The sequence below is a fragment of the Pleurodeles waltl genome, chromosome 11 (genome assembly GCF_031143425.1).
Source record: "Pleurodeles waltl isolate 20211129_DDA chromosome 11, aPleWal1.hap1.20221129, whole genome shotgun sequence".
Taxonomy (NCBI): Eukaryota; Metazoa; Chordata; class Amphibia; order Caudata; family Salamandridae; genus Pleurodeles; species Pleurodeles waltl.
This window is the reverse complement of record NC_090450.1, coordinates 918,131,094-918,151,149: the sequence shown is the minus strand read 5'-3', so window position 1 is coordinate 918,151,149 and position 20,056 is coordinate 918,131,094. Positions and strand designations below refer to the sequence as shown.

The 20,056-nt window shown below is 41.7% G+C and overlaps 1 protein-coding gene across 2 annotated transcripts in view; it reads right to left on the bottom strand.

The window, feature by feature from the left end:
* The window catches only part of MLXIP (MLX interacting protein), a 966,103-nt gene extending 946,588 nt beyond the window's left edge, over positions 1–19,515 (bottom strand). For both annotated transcript variants that reach the window (XM_069214925.1, XM_069214926.1), the window contains exon 1: positions 19,023–19,515. In XM_069214925.1, coding sequence (XP_069071026.1) covers positions 19,023–19,366 — 344 coding nt within the window. In that variant the 5' untranslated portion in view covers positions 19,367–19,515. The remainder of the gene's footprint in view (positions 1–19,022) is intronic.
* Between the last annotated feature and the right edge of the window lie 541 nt (positions 19,516–20,056).

Sequence of the window (20,056 nt, the reverse complement as noted above, 5' to 3'; positions counted from 1 at the left end):
TTGCCACGTTAATTGGTCAACCCTGCCGCATATTTTGGTCCTTTCTGCCACATAACTCCAGTGAACCTGCATACAACTAAAGGGCTAGTAGGCCTACTGGAATATATTTTTTAACAAGGCCCTTAAAACACAAACAACTCCCAGGTGCAAAACATATGTACTTGGCAGTTGTTACAGGTGACATTGCTCCAAGAATACATGCTTACTAGATCACTGTCCCTTTACTGCAGTCTGGGGAGTCAAACAAAACCTGCATGATTTCTCACACACTTGAGGAGAGCCATTTCACATGATAGTAATGAGCCTCAGTCAGTCTTGAACTGAAATATTAGTGATAAAATACTGACCATTGTAGACCATAATCAACTGTAATCTCTCCTTGGGGTGAGTTTTATAAATACACGCACACAAAGCTCTAGTTTCACAGACTCAAAGGAGTGTAGTTCATCTCGTCAGGTCCCAGAATGCAAAGCTGAAACCAACTAAACGAGTGAATCATCCATCTAACTAGGAAGCTAGACAACTATCAAGACTACTCCTAGAGCTGGTTTCCAGCTTGTATCACGTTATAAAAATAAAACTTCAAGTCCCAGAATTAATGTGTGCTGCAAAGAACGTGTACGAAGCAAATCAGAGTGCATATAATGTAAAATTGTCAAAATAACACTGGCGATTTATGTTCTTTCTGGAAAGAGAACATACTTTTGTCTAGTCAAAGCTGCGCGTCCTCATAAGGCAGTGCACAGGGTAAATATGCCTGCTGCAAAGAACGTGTACTAAGCAGATCAGAGTGCACAGAATGCAAAATGTTTGCGCTCTAAGCTCCATGGCAGCCAAGAGACAGTACTTCTGTCTAGTGGAAGCTTGGAGTCATCATAAGGAAGTGCACAGGGTTTATATGCCTGCTGCAAAGAAAGTCAACTAAGCAGATCACAGTATATATAATGTAAAAACGATACTGTCAATCGAGTTTGCGCTCTGAGCGTCATGGCATCCAAGAGAATGTACTTTTGTCTAGTGGAAGCTTGGAGTCAGCATAAGGTAGCGCACAGGGTTAATCTGTCTGCTGCAAAGAGCATGTACTAAGCAGATTACAGTGCATATAATGTAAAAACAATACCGCCAATTAGAACATTGGAATGCTGGGGGCTCCATTGAAAACAATGGAGTGCTGCAGGCTTTTACTGGCCGGTAAAAGCCCGCAGCGCCAACATTCCAATGTTCGCTTTGTTCACAGCAGCAGCTGTGAACAAAGCTTCACGGAGCCCGAGGGGATTTTAATCCCCTCGGGCTCCGTGAACATTTTTTTTTTTTTAATAGAACATTCTGCCCTGAGTGGCAGAATGTTCTAATAGCCTTAGAACCCGCCGTAGCGGGCTCTACCGGCTATTAAAGTCCCTCTCCCTTGTTAAATGCCCTCACCTTCGGCTCGGACATTTAACGCGGGGAGCGGGCCTTTAATAGCCGGTAGAGCCCGCTACGGCGGGTTCTAAGGCTATATTAAGTTCGTGCTCTGAGCGACATGGCAGCCACAAACCACAGACAAAAGAAAAAAGTTGTTCGCCCACACTGAAGTATATCAGCAAAAGTGCAATTATCCATGGAACCAGGGGGTGTCCAAAGCTGTAACCAAACAGTCCCAAGGTGGGACAAATAAAGCATCTACCAATGACATCAAGTGATTTTTGATAGGCAAGCCCATGAATGAATGAAAGTGATGGGCATGAGGTGGGCGTGGTTAAAAGCCAACATTACGTACAACAGATCAAATCGCTTGTGTGCTCAACCTATAAAAGAGGAACATTGTCAATGCTATAGTTCAAGGGAGAATTTTTAAATGCTTCAAAGCTTCTTCTGAAGCAATTCCAACTAAGACTGATTTTCCGAATACCACTTGTGATAGCAGTGCAGAGATTATGGCCCATATTAATACTTTTTTTTGTGCCGCATTTGCGTAATTTTTTATAAGCAAAAGCAGCACAAACTTACAAAATATAATTGTATCTTCTAAGTTTTCGCTGCTTTTGGGTAAAAAAAATGGCACCAATGCAGTGCAAAAAAAAGGACAAATATGGGCCTATACGCGCACCCGAGCAACACACTCCCAGCCTGGTACCCTCAACAGCACACTCACTGGCAATTCTTTTGTCACAGAAAAGTTGGAGAAAACTGTAGATAACACTCTGCCACCTGCACCAACACAGCCACCACACGAAGAATGGCCAGACATCTTTGACCTTAATGCTATTGATTTGGTTGCTGATGTACAATTATTCGATCCACTGAGTAGATCACCACTTCTAAGCTTATATGATGCCATTCCCTATCTGAAGATCATAACCACTCATAATATAAAAAGTGTTACACAAAATTTACCACTTAACTAAAGTAGCAAGTTGCCGCAGGGGTATGGAGTTCAGTTTTACTTGCATAAAAGCTGTCAACTTATCCCTAATAACACAGATCATTCTAGAATTACTGGCAAAGATGCGATGCTGCAAATGATTAAATGTTAACAGTCAACAATGAATACCAAATTTGGATCACATAGCAACTATTTCATCCATAGTTCAACCCCTAAATTTGTCAAAACCCTAGAAATGATGCTTTTAGAAAAATGATCATCACTAAGGAAGTCATCAGAGAGGTAGAAATCTGCCAATCAAGCATCCCTAACTGTTAAAAAAGCTGCAATGGAAAAATGTTATGGTCACCAGATCTCATGGACAGCACTAAATGAAGAAAATTTTCTCCATGGTTAGGACGCCCCACATCCCTAGACTTACCACAAATTAAAGTGATACATTATGGAATTATTTTGATGCACCTATGATTATACAGTCAGGAATAATTTGCTGATTATCTGGTGATAATGGAACAATTGGCCGACAAAACAGAATTGAGCCATAGAAGGTATATAGGGGTGAAGAATCAGATATTTTATTGCAAGACCGGAGGCTCATATTATGCTTCTCAATCTTGCTTAATTTAATAGCAGCAGTCAAGAAAACAAAACAACAACTCCCAGAACGTCATACAAAACAGCCAATGGGAGGGAATAGAACCATGCAACAGCCTTCGTAATAAAGTGACCCTTTTTGCGAAAGGCTCCTCTTTTCTTGCTGCTCGCAGTGAAGATAAGTACATTTCCTCATATTTATATACTATTTTATTGCATTTCATTTTTATCTTGGGTAAATGTGATTATTTATTGAACAGTATCACTGTTTTTCTAAACGTTTCTACATCCATTGCTTCGCCGGCAGCGCGTTTCTAATAACATTTTTCTGCCGTTAATCTCTTGCGCTCACTTTCCTGTCAGTCAGCATCTCTCCACATCGCTTGCGTCTCGCATTTGTCTTACTAGCTGTATTCCTGCCTCCAATATCGTCTTCTCACTCGGCTCGGCTCTCCTCTCCGAGCCCTTTCTCCTCAACAGGCCGGTAACCACTTCCCTTGGGTGGGGTTTCCTCCCTTGATCTCCCAGGCCTCACAATAGTTCTTTTCCCTTTGCACATTCCCCCAGGAGGGTTCTTAGTTGTATTCACCCCCTTTCTGTTTAACCCTTTTTTCACCAGTTTGCTTTATCTATTGCTAGCGCTCTTTATCATCATGGATATTGATAGTTCTTTAATCTCCCAGAATGATATTCAGGAAGGGAAATCTTTTTTAAATTATTTTATTCAAAATTCTGTGCAACAAGCAGTTTCTGCTTCCATGGGAAAAAGGACTAAAAATATTGAAAACTCTATGGCACAGTTAATATCCAAAACATTTTCAGCCCATCCTGCGGGGGAAGGCAGGAAAAGAAAATTGCCATCTTTATCAAATTCAAAGAAAGTGCAATCTGTCCCTACAAAAAAGAACGCACTTGCGACCAGTGAGGTTTTCTCACACAAGGATGAGGGCTTGGTTCCTCCCAGGCCTCCTACTAAGGAGGAGTCCAAAAAGTCACCTTCTAAGAGCAAAGAAAAACATAAACATACTAATGTGAGACCCATGAAATTGGTGATATCTCATATTTTGGACACGGATGATGACTTGGCAAACAATGACACAGACGATGATCAGGATTCTCATGATGTTCCCGATTTTTTCCCTCCGGATAAGATATCAAAAGGTAGATATAAAAGATTCTCCTGCTGAAAATATTATTTTTGATTCTATGGGTTTCCCTATGTTTGACCCTTCTTTATTACAACATCCAAATTCCACTGGATGGTCCCCTTTGGACTATGTAGCGGAGTCCATTACTGCCAGGCTAATTTCTCCTCTAGACAAGCAGACAAGAGCAAAACTGAAATCTGAATGTCTTATATCACCCCCCCCTTCTAATATCACCGCCACTCCCACCATTGACTCTACACTACTTACCTTTTTCACAAAGTTTGGCAAGGACCCTAGAAAAGGGGTAGACACAGCCTGGTCCGCATGTCAGGATGAATTACTACACATCGCTGGTCCCCTTGCCTGTATTTTTGACATGGTGGAATCAGCTAAATCTGAGAATGAGGCATTCCATCCGGACGAACTTTCACTCTGGATCCAGAGAACTTTCTGTCTCCTTGGAAATGCAAATGCTGCATTAACCCACAAACGCAGGAAAGGTCTTCTTTTAACCCCTCAGGTGCCAGGCATTTTTTTGGCTATTTGGGGCAGGGCGCGCTTAGGCCCTCATAACTTTTTCTCCACATAAGCTACCCACGCCAAATTTGCATCCTTTTTTTCGCACATCCTAGGGATTCTAAAGGTACCCAGACTTTGTGGGTTCCCCTGAAGGAGACCAAGAAATTAGCCAAATTACAGTGAAAATTTCGTGTTTTAAAAAACAATTGGAAAAAAGGGCTGCAGAAGAAGGCTTGTGTTTTTTTTCCCTGAAATTGGCATCAACAAAGGGTTTGCAGTGCTAAAATCACCAGCTTCCCAGTTTTCAGGAACAGACAGACTTGAATCAGAAAACCAATTTTTCAACACAATTTTGGCATTTTACTGGGACATTCCACATTTTTACGTTTTTTTGTGGTTTCAGCCTCCTTCCAGTCAGTGACTGGAATGGGTGTGAAACCAATGCTGGATCCCAGAAACCTAACCATTTCTGAAAAGTAGACAAAATTCTGAATTCAGCAATGGGTAATTTGTGTAGATCCTACAAGGTTTTCCTACAGAAAATAACAACTGAAATAAAAAATATTGAAATTGAGGTGAAAAAAAAACCAGCCATTTTTCTCTACGTCTTACTCTGTAACTTTTTCCTGCAATGTCAGATTTTTTAAAGAAATATACCGTTATGTCTGCTGGACTCTTCTGGTTGCGGGGATATATAGGGCTTGTAGGTTCATCAAGAACCCTAGGTACCCAGAGCCAATAAATGAGCTGCACCTTGCAGTGGGTTTTCATTCTATACCGGGTATACAGCAATTCATTTGCTGAAATATAAAGAGTGAAAAATAGGTATCAAGAAAACCTTTGTATTTCCAAAATGGGCACAAGATAAGGTGTTGAGGAACAGTGGTTATTTGCACATCTCTGAATTCTGGGGTGCCCATACTGGCATGTGAATTACAGGGCATTTCTCAAATAGACGCCTTTTTTGCATACTGTCTTATATTTGGAAGGAAAAAATGTAGAGAAAGGCAAGGGGCAATAACACTTGTTTTGCTATTCTATGTTCCCCCAAGTCTCCCGATAAAAATGGTACCTCACTTGTGTGGGTAGGCCTAGTGCCCGCGACAGGAAATGCCCAAAAACACAAAGTGGACACACAACATTTTCTCAAAGAAAACAGAGGTGTTTTTTGCAAAGTGCCTACCTGTGGATTTTGGCCTCTAGCTCAGCTGCCACCTAGGGAAACCTACCAAACCTGTGCATTTTTTAAAACTAGAGACCTAGGGGAATCCAAGACGGGGTGACTTGTCGGGCTCTCACCAGGTTCTGTTACCCAGAATCCTTTGCAAACCTCAAAATGTGGTTAAAAAAACCACTTTTCCTCACAGTTCGGTGACAGACAGTTCTGGAATCTGAGAGGAGCCACAAATTTCCTTCCACCCAGCGTTCCCCCAAGTCTCCCGATAAAAATGGTACCTCACTAGTGTGGGTGGGCCAAGTGTTTGTGACAGGGAAGAGCCAAAAACACGTTGAAATTGAGGGGGAACCAAAGTGGGTCCAAAAGGGCAGTTTGAAAAAAAACATTTTTAGGCTGACAAGTGCAGCAGAAATTTTATTGGTATAGATGAGACAATGCTGGGTGGTAGGAATTTTGTGGATTTCTGCAGATTCCGGAAGGTTCCATAACAAAAGTGGGAAAAATGTGTGCTTTCCAGCAAAGTTGGAGGTTTGCAGGGCATCGTGGGTAAGGAAATGGTGCGGGGTACATGTGAAGCACACCACCCTGGAATCAACTAGATGTTTAGTTTTCAGATGTGTCTAGGTCTTGTGGATTTTTCTACATGGCAGCTTCCCAAAGTAAAAAAAAATGCAGCCCTCACCATTCCAAGTGGGACGATTTTGAGAGTTACCAAGCTCTCATGGCCCAAATGTAAAACAAAAAACAAAAATAATCAAATGTCCTCTTGCTTGCCATGGGATAAGATGTTTTAGTGTGCGGGGGGAGCTGAATGACTGTTAGCCCCTTCAGTTCGGGTGGGGGCATAACCAGGCCCATACTGGCTGGTAGCCACCACCCCACTATTTTATTTTATTGTTTTTATTCCCTGTCATCTAATAGACTTTCTGCCCCCCCCCCGGGGTGTGGATCGGGGGTAGATGCCCAATCTGCCCACTGGTGGGCAGAACAACTTTGGCCCCATTTATTTGGGGTTGGGGTATGGCCATACCCCCACCCTCTTATTTTGAAAAAAAATTCTTCCCTGGTCTCTAGTGGGCTTTCTGCAGATGGGCCTTCCAAAAATAGGCCAATCTACCCTCAAGGGGGGGCAGTTATGGCCAACAGTAATGTCCCCCCATGGGGAGCGACCCTTGCCCAAGGGGCTTCCCCCCCACAAAACAAAACACACACATACACACACACCAATCCATGGTGTCTAGAGGTTTCTGCCCCCTATGGGGGCAGATTGGCCTAACAAAAATAGGCCGATCTGCCCCTGGGGGGGGCAGAAATGGCCTAATAATAATTCCCCCCCCCCCACCCCCCCACCGGAGCGTCCCTTGCCCAAGCGGCTGCTCCCCTTATTTCACATAACAAAAGAAAAAAAAATCCCTGGTGTCTAGTGGCATTTCTGCGATTGGGCAGCAGAAATGCTCAGAGAGACATGAAAAGAGAGGAAAAGCCTTTCCTCGCCTTTCATGCCTCTCTGCCCCCTCCAAGTGATCGGAGGAGAAATGCTTTTGCATTCCTCAGTCGACCGGGGGGGAAAGGGGGGGGGGGGGGGAAGGACTCTGATGAGATCAGCGCGCGAAAGCGTGCTGACATCGGACACCACAGGGAGTCACAGGGGGGTGGGGTGGAAGGGGAAGCGATTCCCCTTCCATCTCTGCCCAGGGGATGGGGGTGCTCGGCTAGCACTCCCCCCGGGGGCCCATAGCCGGACGAGATGGTCTCGTCCTTGGCACCGGGCAACCGGTGGCGAGGATGAGACCACCTTGTCCGGGGCACCCAAGGGGTTAAAAACTTGACCCAAAACAAACAAGTCTGGCTCCATTAGACTCGGGCTCCAAAGCGTAAGGTTTACTTTTTGGAGATTGCTTTAAAAGGAATTGAGCAAATACGTAACCGCCTTTACTTCCATAGACAAAGCCCAACAATCAATGAGGAAAATCTTTTCTCAGCTGGTTTTTGGAAGGGCTGGTAGAGGCAGGAACCACTCTACCGGCTGCAATTACCAGAATCAAGGCTACAGAGGTTCCTTTTCCTACAACACCACCAGTTACTACCAGGATTTCAAACCACAATTCTACCCCCAGATAATCAGGGGCTTCAGAGGTCAAGGGATCAAGAACTCAAGAGCCACATTCCAATCAGGTGAGCCCGCCTCTTCCTTCTATTCCAGTAGGGGGCGTCTTTTACATTTCTACAAAATTGGCATAGCATAAACTTGGATCCCTGGGTTCTATCTACCGTCCAAGGTAATGCTATAGAACTTTACGACAGGCCTTTCCAAACAATGTTTCCTCAACCTCAAAAGTTTTCTCTGGAAATGTCCAACCAAATATCTCAGGAAATCAAATCCCTTCTTTAAAAAAAAAAAAAAAAAAAAAAAAAAAAAGTACCATCCACCCTGTCTTCCAGATCAATCAGGATTTTTCAGTTCCATTTTTCTAGTACAAAAGAAAAACAAAAAGATGAGACCGGTCATCAACCTACGTTTATTCAATTAATTTGTAGTGTACCGCCATTTCAAAATGAAGACAATTATCTAAGAGACACTCCACTACAGAAGGACTGGTTAGTCAGGCTGGATCTTCAGGATGCCTACCTGACAATCCCAATATATTTCAAATTCAGAAAATTCCTCCAGTTTCAATGGTTAGGCCTAACTTATCATTTTTCCTCCCTTCCATTCGGTCTATCTTCAGCATCTTGGTGCTTCACAAAGCTAATGAAACCAGTAGTTGCATTCCTCAGATCCAAAGGAATACAGCTTATAATTTACCTAGATGACCTTCTTATTATGGGTCTAAACATCCTTCTTCTTCAAGAACATCCCTGGATTACTTCTAACCTGCTTTCAGATTTGGGATTCATTATCAACAAGGAAAAGTAAATTCTTATTCGGTCCAAACCGATCGAATTTCTAGGTTTCCTAATTGACTGTTCAAGCGCAACTCTTTATCTACCCTCGGCAAAGATTTCAGTCATCAAGTCAGAAATTTTCCGAACCCTCCAGAATGTGTGCATTTCTCTAAGATCTCTCACAAGAATAGTAGGTCTCCTATCGTCATCCATACAAGCAATATTTCCAGGTCCTCTGCAATATCGAGCTCTGCAAAGATTCAAATTTGCTACTTACACAGAGGTCTATCTTATTCAGACGTAATTTCTCTACATGCAGAATCGCAGACAGAACTGAAATGGTGAACAGACCATTTCGACACCTGGAACGGCAGGAATATCTTCTCGTCAGCCCCATATCTTGTATTAGAGTCAGATGCAAGTCTGACAGGATGGGGCGTGACATGTGGTCCGATCACGAATGAAGGTACATGGTCTTCACAGGAATGCAAATTGCATATAAATTGTTTAGAGATGCTTGCAGGCTCCTTTGCAATAAAAAGCTTGACAACAGAGCAAGTACAGTGTTTTGTTTTTCTGCACATGGACAACATTTCAGCAGTCCAGTTCATAACTCACCTCGGAGGCACCAAATCCAAGCCCTTAACAGAAATGGCAAAGAGCCTTTGGGAGAATTGCCTTCTCAGGAAGATTTCACTACAAGCAGAATACTTGCCAGGAACTCTCAACTCCATAACAGATTGGCACTCCTGTCATTTCAAAGATTGGAGACTCCATCCCAGGGTCTTCGACTCTCTTTTTAAAAAATGGGGTCCTTTTCATACAAATCTCTTTGCTTCCAGACTCAATACAGATCTTCCCCGATTTTTCAGTTGACTTCCAGATCCTTTAGCCGTAGCAACTGATGCTTTCCCTCAAGACTGGACAGTTCACAAAATGATGCATTTTCACCTTTCCTCATGATCAACAGAAGAGTCCTAGCCCAAATCAGACGGCAATCACTTACACTTTCAGCTTGGAAAAGTTTCGGGATCCCCCAAGATTCAACTGACATTTCGGAGGAAGCTGCAGACTTTATTATTATTTTATTATTTTTATTGGTATCAACGGCTGCCCACCACCATACATTTACATAAAGGTTTCACAGAGGATCACATTGGGTCCCTCAGTTACCGATTAGTAGTCCTGTATCAACAATACAATGTCACATTTCAGTTAATGTCCCACTTCCCATCAATAATCCATATTATATGCTGTGTCCCACCTCTGTATTAATGATGGGTAGGTCCATGTTCTCTCCCCCATACCCTCCCCAATGACTCCCAGCCCTCACCTGTTCCTATAGGCCTCCCATTAAGACCACATTTTACTATACTTCTGAGGGCACCCCCGGCTCAAATAAATCACCTGTTCTGCTCGCTGCAGTCTTTATTATTAAGTCCTGGGCTCCAGGCACTACCAAGGCCTATAAGTCTGCTTGGTCTCCCTGGACAAGTTGGTGTATGGAAAAATCTACTGATCCCTTTTCAGCAGATATAACCCTAATTGTTTATTTTCTAGCTTCTGAAGCCAGCTCAGGTAAGTCTTATTGTACAATAAACCTGTATAGGTCTGCAATTTCCACATACCATTCTTCAATTAACGGTAAACCGGTTGGAGAACGTCCTCTTATATGCCGCCTGTTAAAGGGAGTAAAGTTCTGCAATCCACCTATTCCTAAGTATAGCCAACTGTGGGACGTTAATGATGTTTTAAACTTGTTCATTTAATGGCCTGACAATGCTAACTTATCCTTAAAAATGTTATCCGCCAAACTTAATATGCTGTTATGTCTAATTTCTAAAAAACGCCTTTCCGATGTTAAAGAACTTGACATTACCTTACGACAATTTACTCTTTCAAGATTTTTCTATTCAGTCCACAGAAGAAGAAATTCCAACATAACTTCAGTTTTTTATCCTTATTTCCCAGGTCAACCCAAACTGTGCATTGGACAAGGTCTTAGTCTACGCACTCAAAATAGCTAATCTCAGAATGTCCTGTCACTCCCAACTCCTTATCTCTTTCAGGAAACTTTACAATCCGGTTTCTTCTCCTACGCTAGCTTTGTGGGTCAGATGGGTTATGTCCCTTGCTGGTATTGACACCTCCATCTTTGGGGCACCTTCCTCCAGAGGCGCTATGCCTTCTATAGCTTTTTGGGCTGGGTCCCGTTTTGAGGACATTCTGAGATCAGCCGATTGGTCTAATGACAATGTCTTTCGAATATTTTACTATAAACCAGTACGTATGGCTTCTGTTGTAATTGAGATGCTTTAAACAAGCGTAATATGAGCCTCCGGTCTTGCAATAAAATGTAGATTTTCCAAGTAGTTTATGAAGAAAAGTCTTAATTTTATTAAAGACAAGGAGGCGAGCATTAGCAAACCTCTAGTTGTATTATTTTTTTATATGTTTTCCCTCCGTTTTCTAGCCACTCCAGCATTACCACCGTCATCTTGATCATCGGACTAACTTCCTCTCGGATCTGCTTTGTGATTCCTAGGTCACATCTTTTAGATCTCCCGCGACTGATTTTCAGCTATCTCAGATGGGTTTAATTCTGCAAGGATCTGTTGACTTTCTCTGTTGCAAGTTTTTTATTTTTTCCATATTTCCATTATTTTATTATCAATGACTACTCGCTGTTCACAGTCAAAGGTCACTATATTACGAATACTGTTATATTATTGGCTGTTGCATTATTCTATTCACTCCCATTTGCTGTCTTGTTATGGCCTTCTGGGAGTAGTTCTTGACAGCTGCTATTAAATTAAGCAGGATTGAAAAGCATAATACTCACCGCCATGTTTTTAATAGAATTAGGACTTTCCTTCATAAACTACTAGGAAAACCTACATTTTTGCTGCTTTTAACATAATGATGGGCAAAATTGCTTCCGCTTGGAAAACAACGAATCCACCAATTGGGCAAAATCATAAAGGGAAACAACTTCTTTGGTTCAATGTAGATGGTCAGGCACACACAAAAAAAAACATAAAAACATTCTTGCTTGCATTTGGCAACCGGTGGCGCTCAGCTAGTACTGAAGTATATCCCTTGGATTTGAGACAAAAGTAGAATAAATTATAATTAAATTAAAGGATATCAGCAAAATCTAGGCTTTGGTCCAAACTCCTTGATGTCATAAAATCGAAAGACACTAGATGTTTTTGAAATGTGGTATTGGTTGTCTATGATGAACAAAATCAGAAGACGAAGCACTATTTAAGCGAGAGTGTGGGTTCTCACTTTAAACATCTGTATAACCAGGAGCCCGATACAGACTGCCACAAGCTAGAAATTAAAGATTAAGTAACAATGAAGTGGCACCTAGCATGGGCATTCTTCCCCCCAGGTGGTATGAGCAATAGGACAACAGAAGGCTAATTAAGTCCTAGGCTCAGATCTGGTTACTATTGACTTCTTTTTAGCATACCCAGAGTACTGGCCCCATATTCTCACCATCGTTTATAATGCGGTACATAAGTCAAACTGTATCCCGACGTCTTGGCACTCTGCCATTCTACTCCCATTGAATAAAAAGGAACTGCAGTGATCTGACTAATAAAATGCCTCTCTGTCTACTGGACGGGGAAAGAAAGATTTTGAGAAGGGTGTTCTGAAATCCACTACAAGGTTGGGTAGATTCAAATGACATCTTAGCAACTGTCAAGCAGGATTTGGAAAGCAACATGAACTGTAGAACAGGCATTCTACTTGCACTTAATAAGTTTGTGTTGAATATGCGGTTATTAAGAAACACCCACTGTACCGGACGTTTGATGAGCTAAATTCAGCATCCGACTTGGTGTGTAGAACTTAACTGTGGTGCTCCCTTTCTCATCAGGGAATCAATTTACTAACAGAAATCAGAGGTCTTCTCACCACAAATGTGGTGAGGATCTATTTTGGGTCTAATGAGGGATTCGGAAAGACACTGAGAAAACTCCATGCATGCAATGCTAGATAAACTGTTTATGAGTTGTAAGCATAAAAGTGTGAATAAAAAAATTATGATGAAAACTGTGCTACAAGTAAAAATATAATTTAAAATAAATGGCAAACTACTTGAAATGGCAAGATTATTTTAATTATCTAGGCATGCACTTTCTCCATAGCCCTAATTGGCACAAGCGTGTGGCAAAGAGCATTGTAAAATTGTAAAATTTAAGCCATGCTGCAATGTGGTGTTAAGATTTGCCATTAAAGTAGGTGCCCAACCGATAACTACCACTTTAAAAAAGTTTACAGGCAGCATGTGGTTCAAAGATGCACTTTATGGATCCGAGATATGAAGATTTCCTAAAAATAAGGAACTCCAGATAATAGAAAAAAACTAACAGACTTTGTTAAAAGTGGGCTCGGGGGCTCAACTGATCCCATTGGATTAGGCATAAAACCAATATCCTACAAAATTGTCCTCTGTTCATCCTTGTACTAGATACAACTAAATATAACCACCCTTCCAAAGTTCATTTAAAATTAACATTGAAAGTGATGACCCTAAAAGACATGTCAAGTAATAAGACTATTTAATGAACTGAATCTGAGTAATTTTACTGCTAAATATCAGCTGCATTATATTCATGGCTGCAAGCCTTACCTAGACTAGTTATACCCAGAAATGAAGCACTCTTTATGTATTCAAATCTAATCCAGTGGCATTTCCAACTAGAGTCTATTGCTCAAATGGGAACCACAACTGTCAATTTTGCAACTACATACTTGTGGGTAGAGATACCATATTGCATTTTATGTTTTTTACTCCAAAAAGGTGGTCAAAGATGGAATTGGCCCCTGCCCTTATTTAAGAACAATGGTGCAAAACATTACTTTGATGGTTTATCACTTCGGTACATGACTGACAATATTTTGTTTTCTCAGTTTCACCCTATATTTAGTCAGCATGACTTGTGCTGAGGAAATAGTTGCAATTAACTTTCAGTTTCTAAGATTGGATGCTAGTGAGAGCGTAGCTTAAATATTACATATATTAAATGTGAAATGCTTATATAAATGCCTAACAATGCTGCATACGAAAAACGACCATAAACATTAGTTGCTTAGTGTGTATCCTCGATATGATTATAAGTGTGAAGTTACTATTGTGCACATAAACTAATGTCGATTATAAGAAATAATTGCTTGCACCATGATTAATTGAATATATTAACGCTTACGAATATTGCATTTGTATTAAAACCCATAGGCCTTAAGTTAGCGTGAGTTGAGGATTTTAGCTGTGTAGCTCTCATATCAAAGCATATTTTCTGTTTTTCAGTGTACTGACTCGTAAAGGGCCATGACCCAGCATTTGTTCCTTTCCTTTGTTTTATGTTGCTAACTTCATCCTGTTCCCATCCGCATGCTAGCTGCCTTAGTATAAGTTTTATACAAATTTGATAGGTTAAAGATAGTGGGGTATAGGGAATCTCCAATAGGATTTTGGGGGAAGGTATTGCGAAAAAGGGATAAAAGCTCATGACACAGAAGAGTCGAGAGAATTAGGTAGGGATTGCTATCGATTTTATCCAGAAACTCTGTCACTCGGTTTGGTGACTTTGAGACTTAATAAGTTATCCTCACCCATAGACTGTCTTATGCTTCTCCTCCTTAAGAGGGAAGTGTCCCCTCTCCACTAGACTGAGTTAGATTGATGGCAATACGACTGATGTCCTGAAGACGAAGACTGATCCTGTGTGCTGACTCAATCCTTGGAGGGTAATTATGACAATGCAATTGTAATTTGTCTATTTGCTTTTCTTTTCTAGGTACCAACTGCTGTATTTTTGATTAGAGACCATAGTTTAGATGTTTTCCAAATTTGTGTTCTAAATTGTTTTGCATGAAGTCCAACATGCCGATGCTAATTAGAGGCTAGGTTAGGTAAATCACCCTGACTGACATTATACTATGCTGAACTAAGACTTACATGATATTCCATGTGTTCCGATCTATGTTTACTTTATGTTATGCTCTCATATTTGTGATCTTTGCATTATTGAAGTCCTATTACAGTTACCATACTGTGACTATGATTATATGCTTCTTGGTTTTGAGATTGACACTTTGCTAGTAGATTGTAATCAATAGGGAATAAAACTCATAAAATGCTATCACAAGGTGTGGTTATTCATGGCTGAAAGGTCATGGTTGCGTCGACAATTTGATGAATGTCTTTATCCAAAGTAAAATGTATTGCGGTGATAAATATCAGCGACCTTATTGATATATTACTTGACATATTGATTAGTTATCTCGTTCTACGGTGTCTCACCACTGGGTCAAAAGATTCATCGGCCTTAAACGAGTCCTGATGTTATAAAATTTACATAGAGGGACGCGTTATCACTAGTGTTATTCATTTTCTTATTGTGTTTGTACTGCTAGTCGCAACTGCATAATTTTACTTATGTACAATATGTAATTGCTAATTATTTACACATTGCTATTTATCTTGTTATGGTTAAGGCTGAAACATTGATGTATGGCTAGGGCCAAGAGCATCTTTCTATGTTCCATAGTTTTGTATAGGGTGGAAAAGTCCAGAAGCACAATTAAGAAAGGGTCACAGTACTTAGTATTGATCTTGAAAGTTGTCAGTTTCTGTATAATTGCTTAGGACAGGTGATAGTGCCTGAAGCATGGCTCCTAAGATGCATCTGTGCTTGTATTATGGCTCTAGTGAGCCGTCAAAGGCATTGTGCATAGTTACTGTATGAAAAGTGGTTCAACTGAGTCTGTCAGCATCTATGGTATACTCAGCCACAAGACGTCAAAAGGGAAGCAGTACCAATGTCTTGAGAGATGTGTCAGTACCTGTACCATGGCGCTTTGAGGTATTGCTGCCTGTAGCACTGGTTTTATGAGAAAAGCTGGTGCCCCCAACAGTGTCAGTATATTGGTGCCTTTCAGAATATCCTCATTTACGTTTAATGTACTTATTGTAACTAAACTGTATCCATTACAACACTACTATTTTTCAATTAATTCCGCAATATTTTTCAAGGTGTGAAATGTTATAATATAGCTGTATGTCTAAGGTATTGTATACTTCAGAAATCTGTGCGTCCTGCAAAACAAAATACACTTGTACCTACGGTGCCATGCAGTGAGGGAACACATTATGGCAAAGGTCTTTTAACAAACATGTATAATAGCTTCTCTGATTACACCAAAGCACATATTATAGCGGGTTTACATTTCAGCAAGACTGATGTTGCTATTTTTCTGCAAACCGACATACAGGGGCCAAAAGTAGGTTTTGCCATGTGTGTCTGTACACACCCACAAATGTATGTCATTAACGATTTTTTACCAACTCTTTCTACAATCCCATCACTGGTTACCAAAGGCTTGAGATGTACTCCTTACAGGGGCAGGAGTAAAAATGTATCTTGGTTCGGAAAAGAGGTTGTACAGAAAGTGAATTTGTAATGTTTTAACCAAATAAAAGGATGTATACGTGTTCATACAAAAATGGAATTCACAAAAGTTTGCTAGGACTACGGTTTCTCAATCTACTTCTGTAAACTCCTGAAAGTTGTAAGTCTGCACCAGCTTGGACATACAGCTGTAGGAAGACTTTGGAGACTTTCTCTAGAATCGGGGGCCCCTAATATATTTTCATGTTTTCCACTGCTTCTCCATTATTATTCTTTTTTTAAAAAATACATGCATCAAATAGGTTTACTAAATCATATCTAAAGCTCCACAACAGTTTAGCCAAACATTTTCTTTCAAGGTGTAATTTTTTTTAGCACATTTGATTTAAAAAAAAAAAAAAAAAACTATCACCAAATCTTGCTTTCATGCTTTTCTAGGTATTATTATAATATAACATTTTGGGAACGCTACACACATATATATATGTATATATATATATATATATATATACATATATATATATTTATATATATATATACACACACACATATACACACACACACACACACACACAGTGCCTACTGTCAGTAGTACAAGCTTTCCTTAATGCACTTACCCTAATCGTAATGGTTTTATTACATTAATAAACAGTATACACAATTATGAGAACCTGTACACAGACAAATCCTGTCTCAGTTGCAGGCGATCATCATTCTCACAGTCATCCCTTGGTACCATAAACTTGCAGGCAGAGAACGAGGCCTACTTTTCCAGTGGAGACAATAAACATGAAAAGTGGTGCCCTTTACCCAAAACAATAGGTGTCGGGTGGTAGGAATACCACACCCTTGATTGATTCTATTCACTTGTTTTCATATACGAGTAAATACACCATTCCCAATTCAACTTCTTTAAAAAGATGAAATAGTCACAAAGATAGGCACATAAATATAATTTACTAGCCCAATCCTTATCGCTAACTTTTACAAACGTGGACTTCTGGGGTGTTACGTCTATAGCAAAACCCCTATGTGCTGTCAAAAAATTATAGAATAGTTTCCACGGGAAAAGCTAGTACAACCAAGCATCAGAATGTGTACCATTAAGTAGCGATGGGGAACAGTACAATTTTCCAAAACTCGTCCCAGTATGCATACAAAGGCCCGACACGTTGTCAGAAGCAATATCATGATTGGTAGGTGTCAAAGTGAGTAGCCTACCTCCAGACAGGGGCCAGAGACTAGTTTAATTCGTAATGATTCAATGGCTCTAGCATGGCTCCTGTCAGAAGTCAGTCGGCAGCATTACTCTTAAGGTATCAAAGGCTGCAAGATGGCTTTTGACAGATGTAACATGATGTACTACGGGTCCTGACAGGCGTCAATGGCTTTACAATGGCCCATGGAGTACAAGAGGCTGTAGTATGGTACCTGATGTTAGGCTAAGAGGCTATATGTAGTGTGGCTCATTCTACATGCCACGGGCTACAGGTTAAGTCCTACAACATACCACAACCTGTACGGTGGGTTGAGGCTCCTCATAGGTGGCAGTCTGTAGAGGGGCCTGTGGATCCTGGCAGGTGACACAGCCTGAAGTGTAGCTCCTCTCGGGTGTTGGGGCTTGTAGCAGGGCTTCTGACAAGTGTCAGGGTTTGCAGTGTGATTCCTTGCTGGTTTAAGGACCTGCAGCAGGGCTCCAAAGAGGTGACGTGTGCTTGGAAATTTTTTGTACGTTCAAATGTATTAAAGGATTTGTTAAAATCTTCACAATATTGTTACAACACATAAGAAATGTTTCCAGTACATTCCGTTAAAACAAGCATAAAAAGACAACCGTGACACAAAGCATTCACATGCTATTTCACTGAGGGTACAACATAGTATTTTTTTTGTTTTTTTTAAACTGCAAAGTTCAATAATAGAACCAAAAGGGATTATTTTTTATATAACCCACGCTGCATTTTAACACAATGTATATAGACGTTGTAGCACCTGCCTTAAGAGTATTGTATATTACAATCAAAACTCTAGAGTGGGACAGAAGCTCCTACCAACTAGTTACAGACATTAATAGTGTCATGGACAGAAATCAATACTTTAAAATCGAGGCACATATAAAAAAAGACAACCATGATGCAAAAAAAAAAAATCGAAAGCAATTTCACTGAGAGTGAAATACAGTTTCATAAAAAGTGCAATACAGAAGCCCAGGGAATACTTTGCATTCACCCCATGCCGGCATTCTGAAGCCACGTCTATGTCCAGGGTGGTCCCTACCAGGACGTTTCATGCCTTAAGAATGTCGAAGCACCTACGAACTCGTGACATATATTAAAAGTGTCATGGCAGGTAACACGGCCCATAGCACGACTCCTGGCAAGGTCAAGGACCGCAGATGGACTCCTGGCCGGTTTCAGGGCATGCAGGAGTCAGGCCCTGCAGCTGGGCTCCTTGTTGGTGTCAGAGCCTGCAGCAGGGCTCTTGACAGGTGACACGGCCTCTATCTAGAGCGTGGCGTCGGACAAGCGACACCGCCCGCACTGTGGCACGACAGCTGTAACAGCATGCTTTATGGCTCCTGGCAGACCACAGATGCTGCAGTATGCCTCCTGACAGATATCAAGACTTTGTGCGTGGCTTCCACGAGCGCTCCACGGTTGCAGCGCTGCTCTGGTGAAACTCCAGAGCACCTAGTACATTAGAACAACTCCCTTCTGATGGTAGCACATGCTCAACAGACCCACAAGTGCATGCACTATGAGCTCAACGACACCCTGCGAACGACCCAGTCGTGTCCCCGTGCTATCTTGCAGCCAAGGCCACTGCTGTCAGCAGCCACACAAAGACCACACCACGTCCACCCCACTGCCCTGACCGAGGCCAGCGCATCTTAAAGGTGTCAGTACCTGTAGGCCAGCGTCATGCACTCGAAGAGCTTGGTGAGGGACACGTCGATGGACAGGCGGCAGGTGCTGGCCTTGCCAAAGCTGTACGTCTGGCAGGTCTGCTTGTTGACCGTGTCGAAGTCGTAGCCCTTTTTGGGCGGGTGCTCGCTGTGCGGAGACGACACCATAAAGTGGCCGCTGTGGATGATCTGCGCCTCGGAGTTGTCGGGCTTCCTCAGCAGCAGCGCAGGCTCGTCCGTGTCTGAGTCGTCGTCTGGCTCTTGCTTGACTATAACGGGCACACGGCGGTGCTGCGACAGCAGCCCGCAGTGGGCCCTCTGCACGGTAGTGCCTCGGGCCAACATACTGGGCCCGCAGGTCGCCTTCCCCGAACCAGTTTAAAAGTAAAAACTTGTCGCTCTCCTTAACTGAACTGGGTGTCGCGCGCCCCTTCGAGCGCAGTGCGCGAGCCCCCTTCTGCCAGCTCTGCGCCCTCCAACCACACGCCACAAACACAGGCATGGCATGACGTCACGCCCGCCAGGCAGCCAATTAGACCGCGCTGACAGCTTAAAGACGCAGAGCAGCTGAGTTTAGCGGCTGGTGATTGGACGGCTGCGTGACGACTCCTTTGGCTGCAGAAACTAAACTGCAAAATAACATTCCTGACTGAAGAAAACTTTTTGGCCGTGAAGGATATGGCTGGGGTTTCCTGCAGGGTACGTACAATAAAATGTAACACAAATCAGTTACATAAATGGTAACAGCTATTTGTATTGTAAGTTGCGTTTATATAGCACTTACTACTCCTGACCAGGGGCATATGGAGGAATGCCGTTTTGACAAGCACGCTTCTTAACTAAAACGATTTCCTGTTAAAGTAAGACTGTGTAGCATTTGAAGGCCTTTTTACAATTATTAAATGTTTTTCATTCACATAGACATTAACATGTAACAGGCAAATGTACTGCGTGAGTATTTTTTTAAAGTGTTTTTCACTGTTCTCCAATTTAACAAACACAATGCTTGTGTAGCTAGGTATAATGAGTTATGTA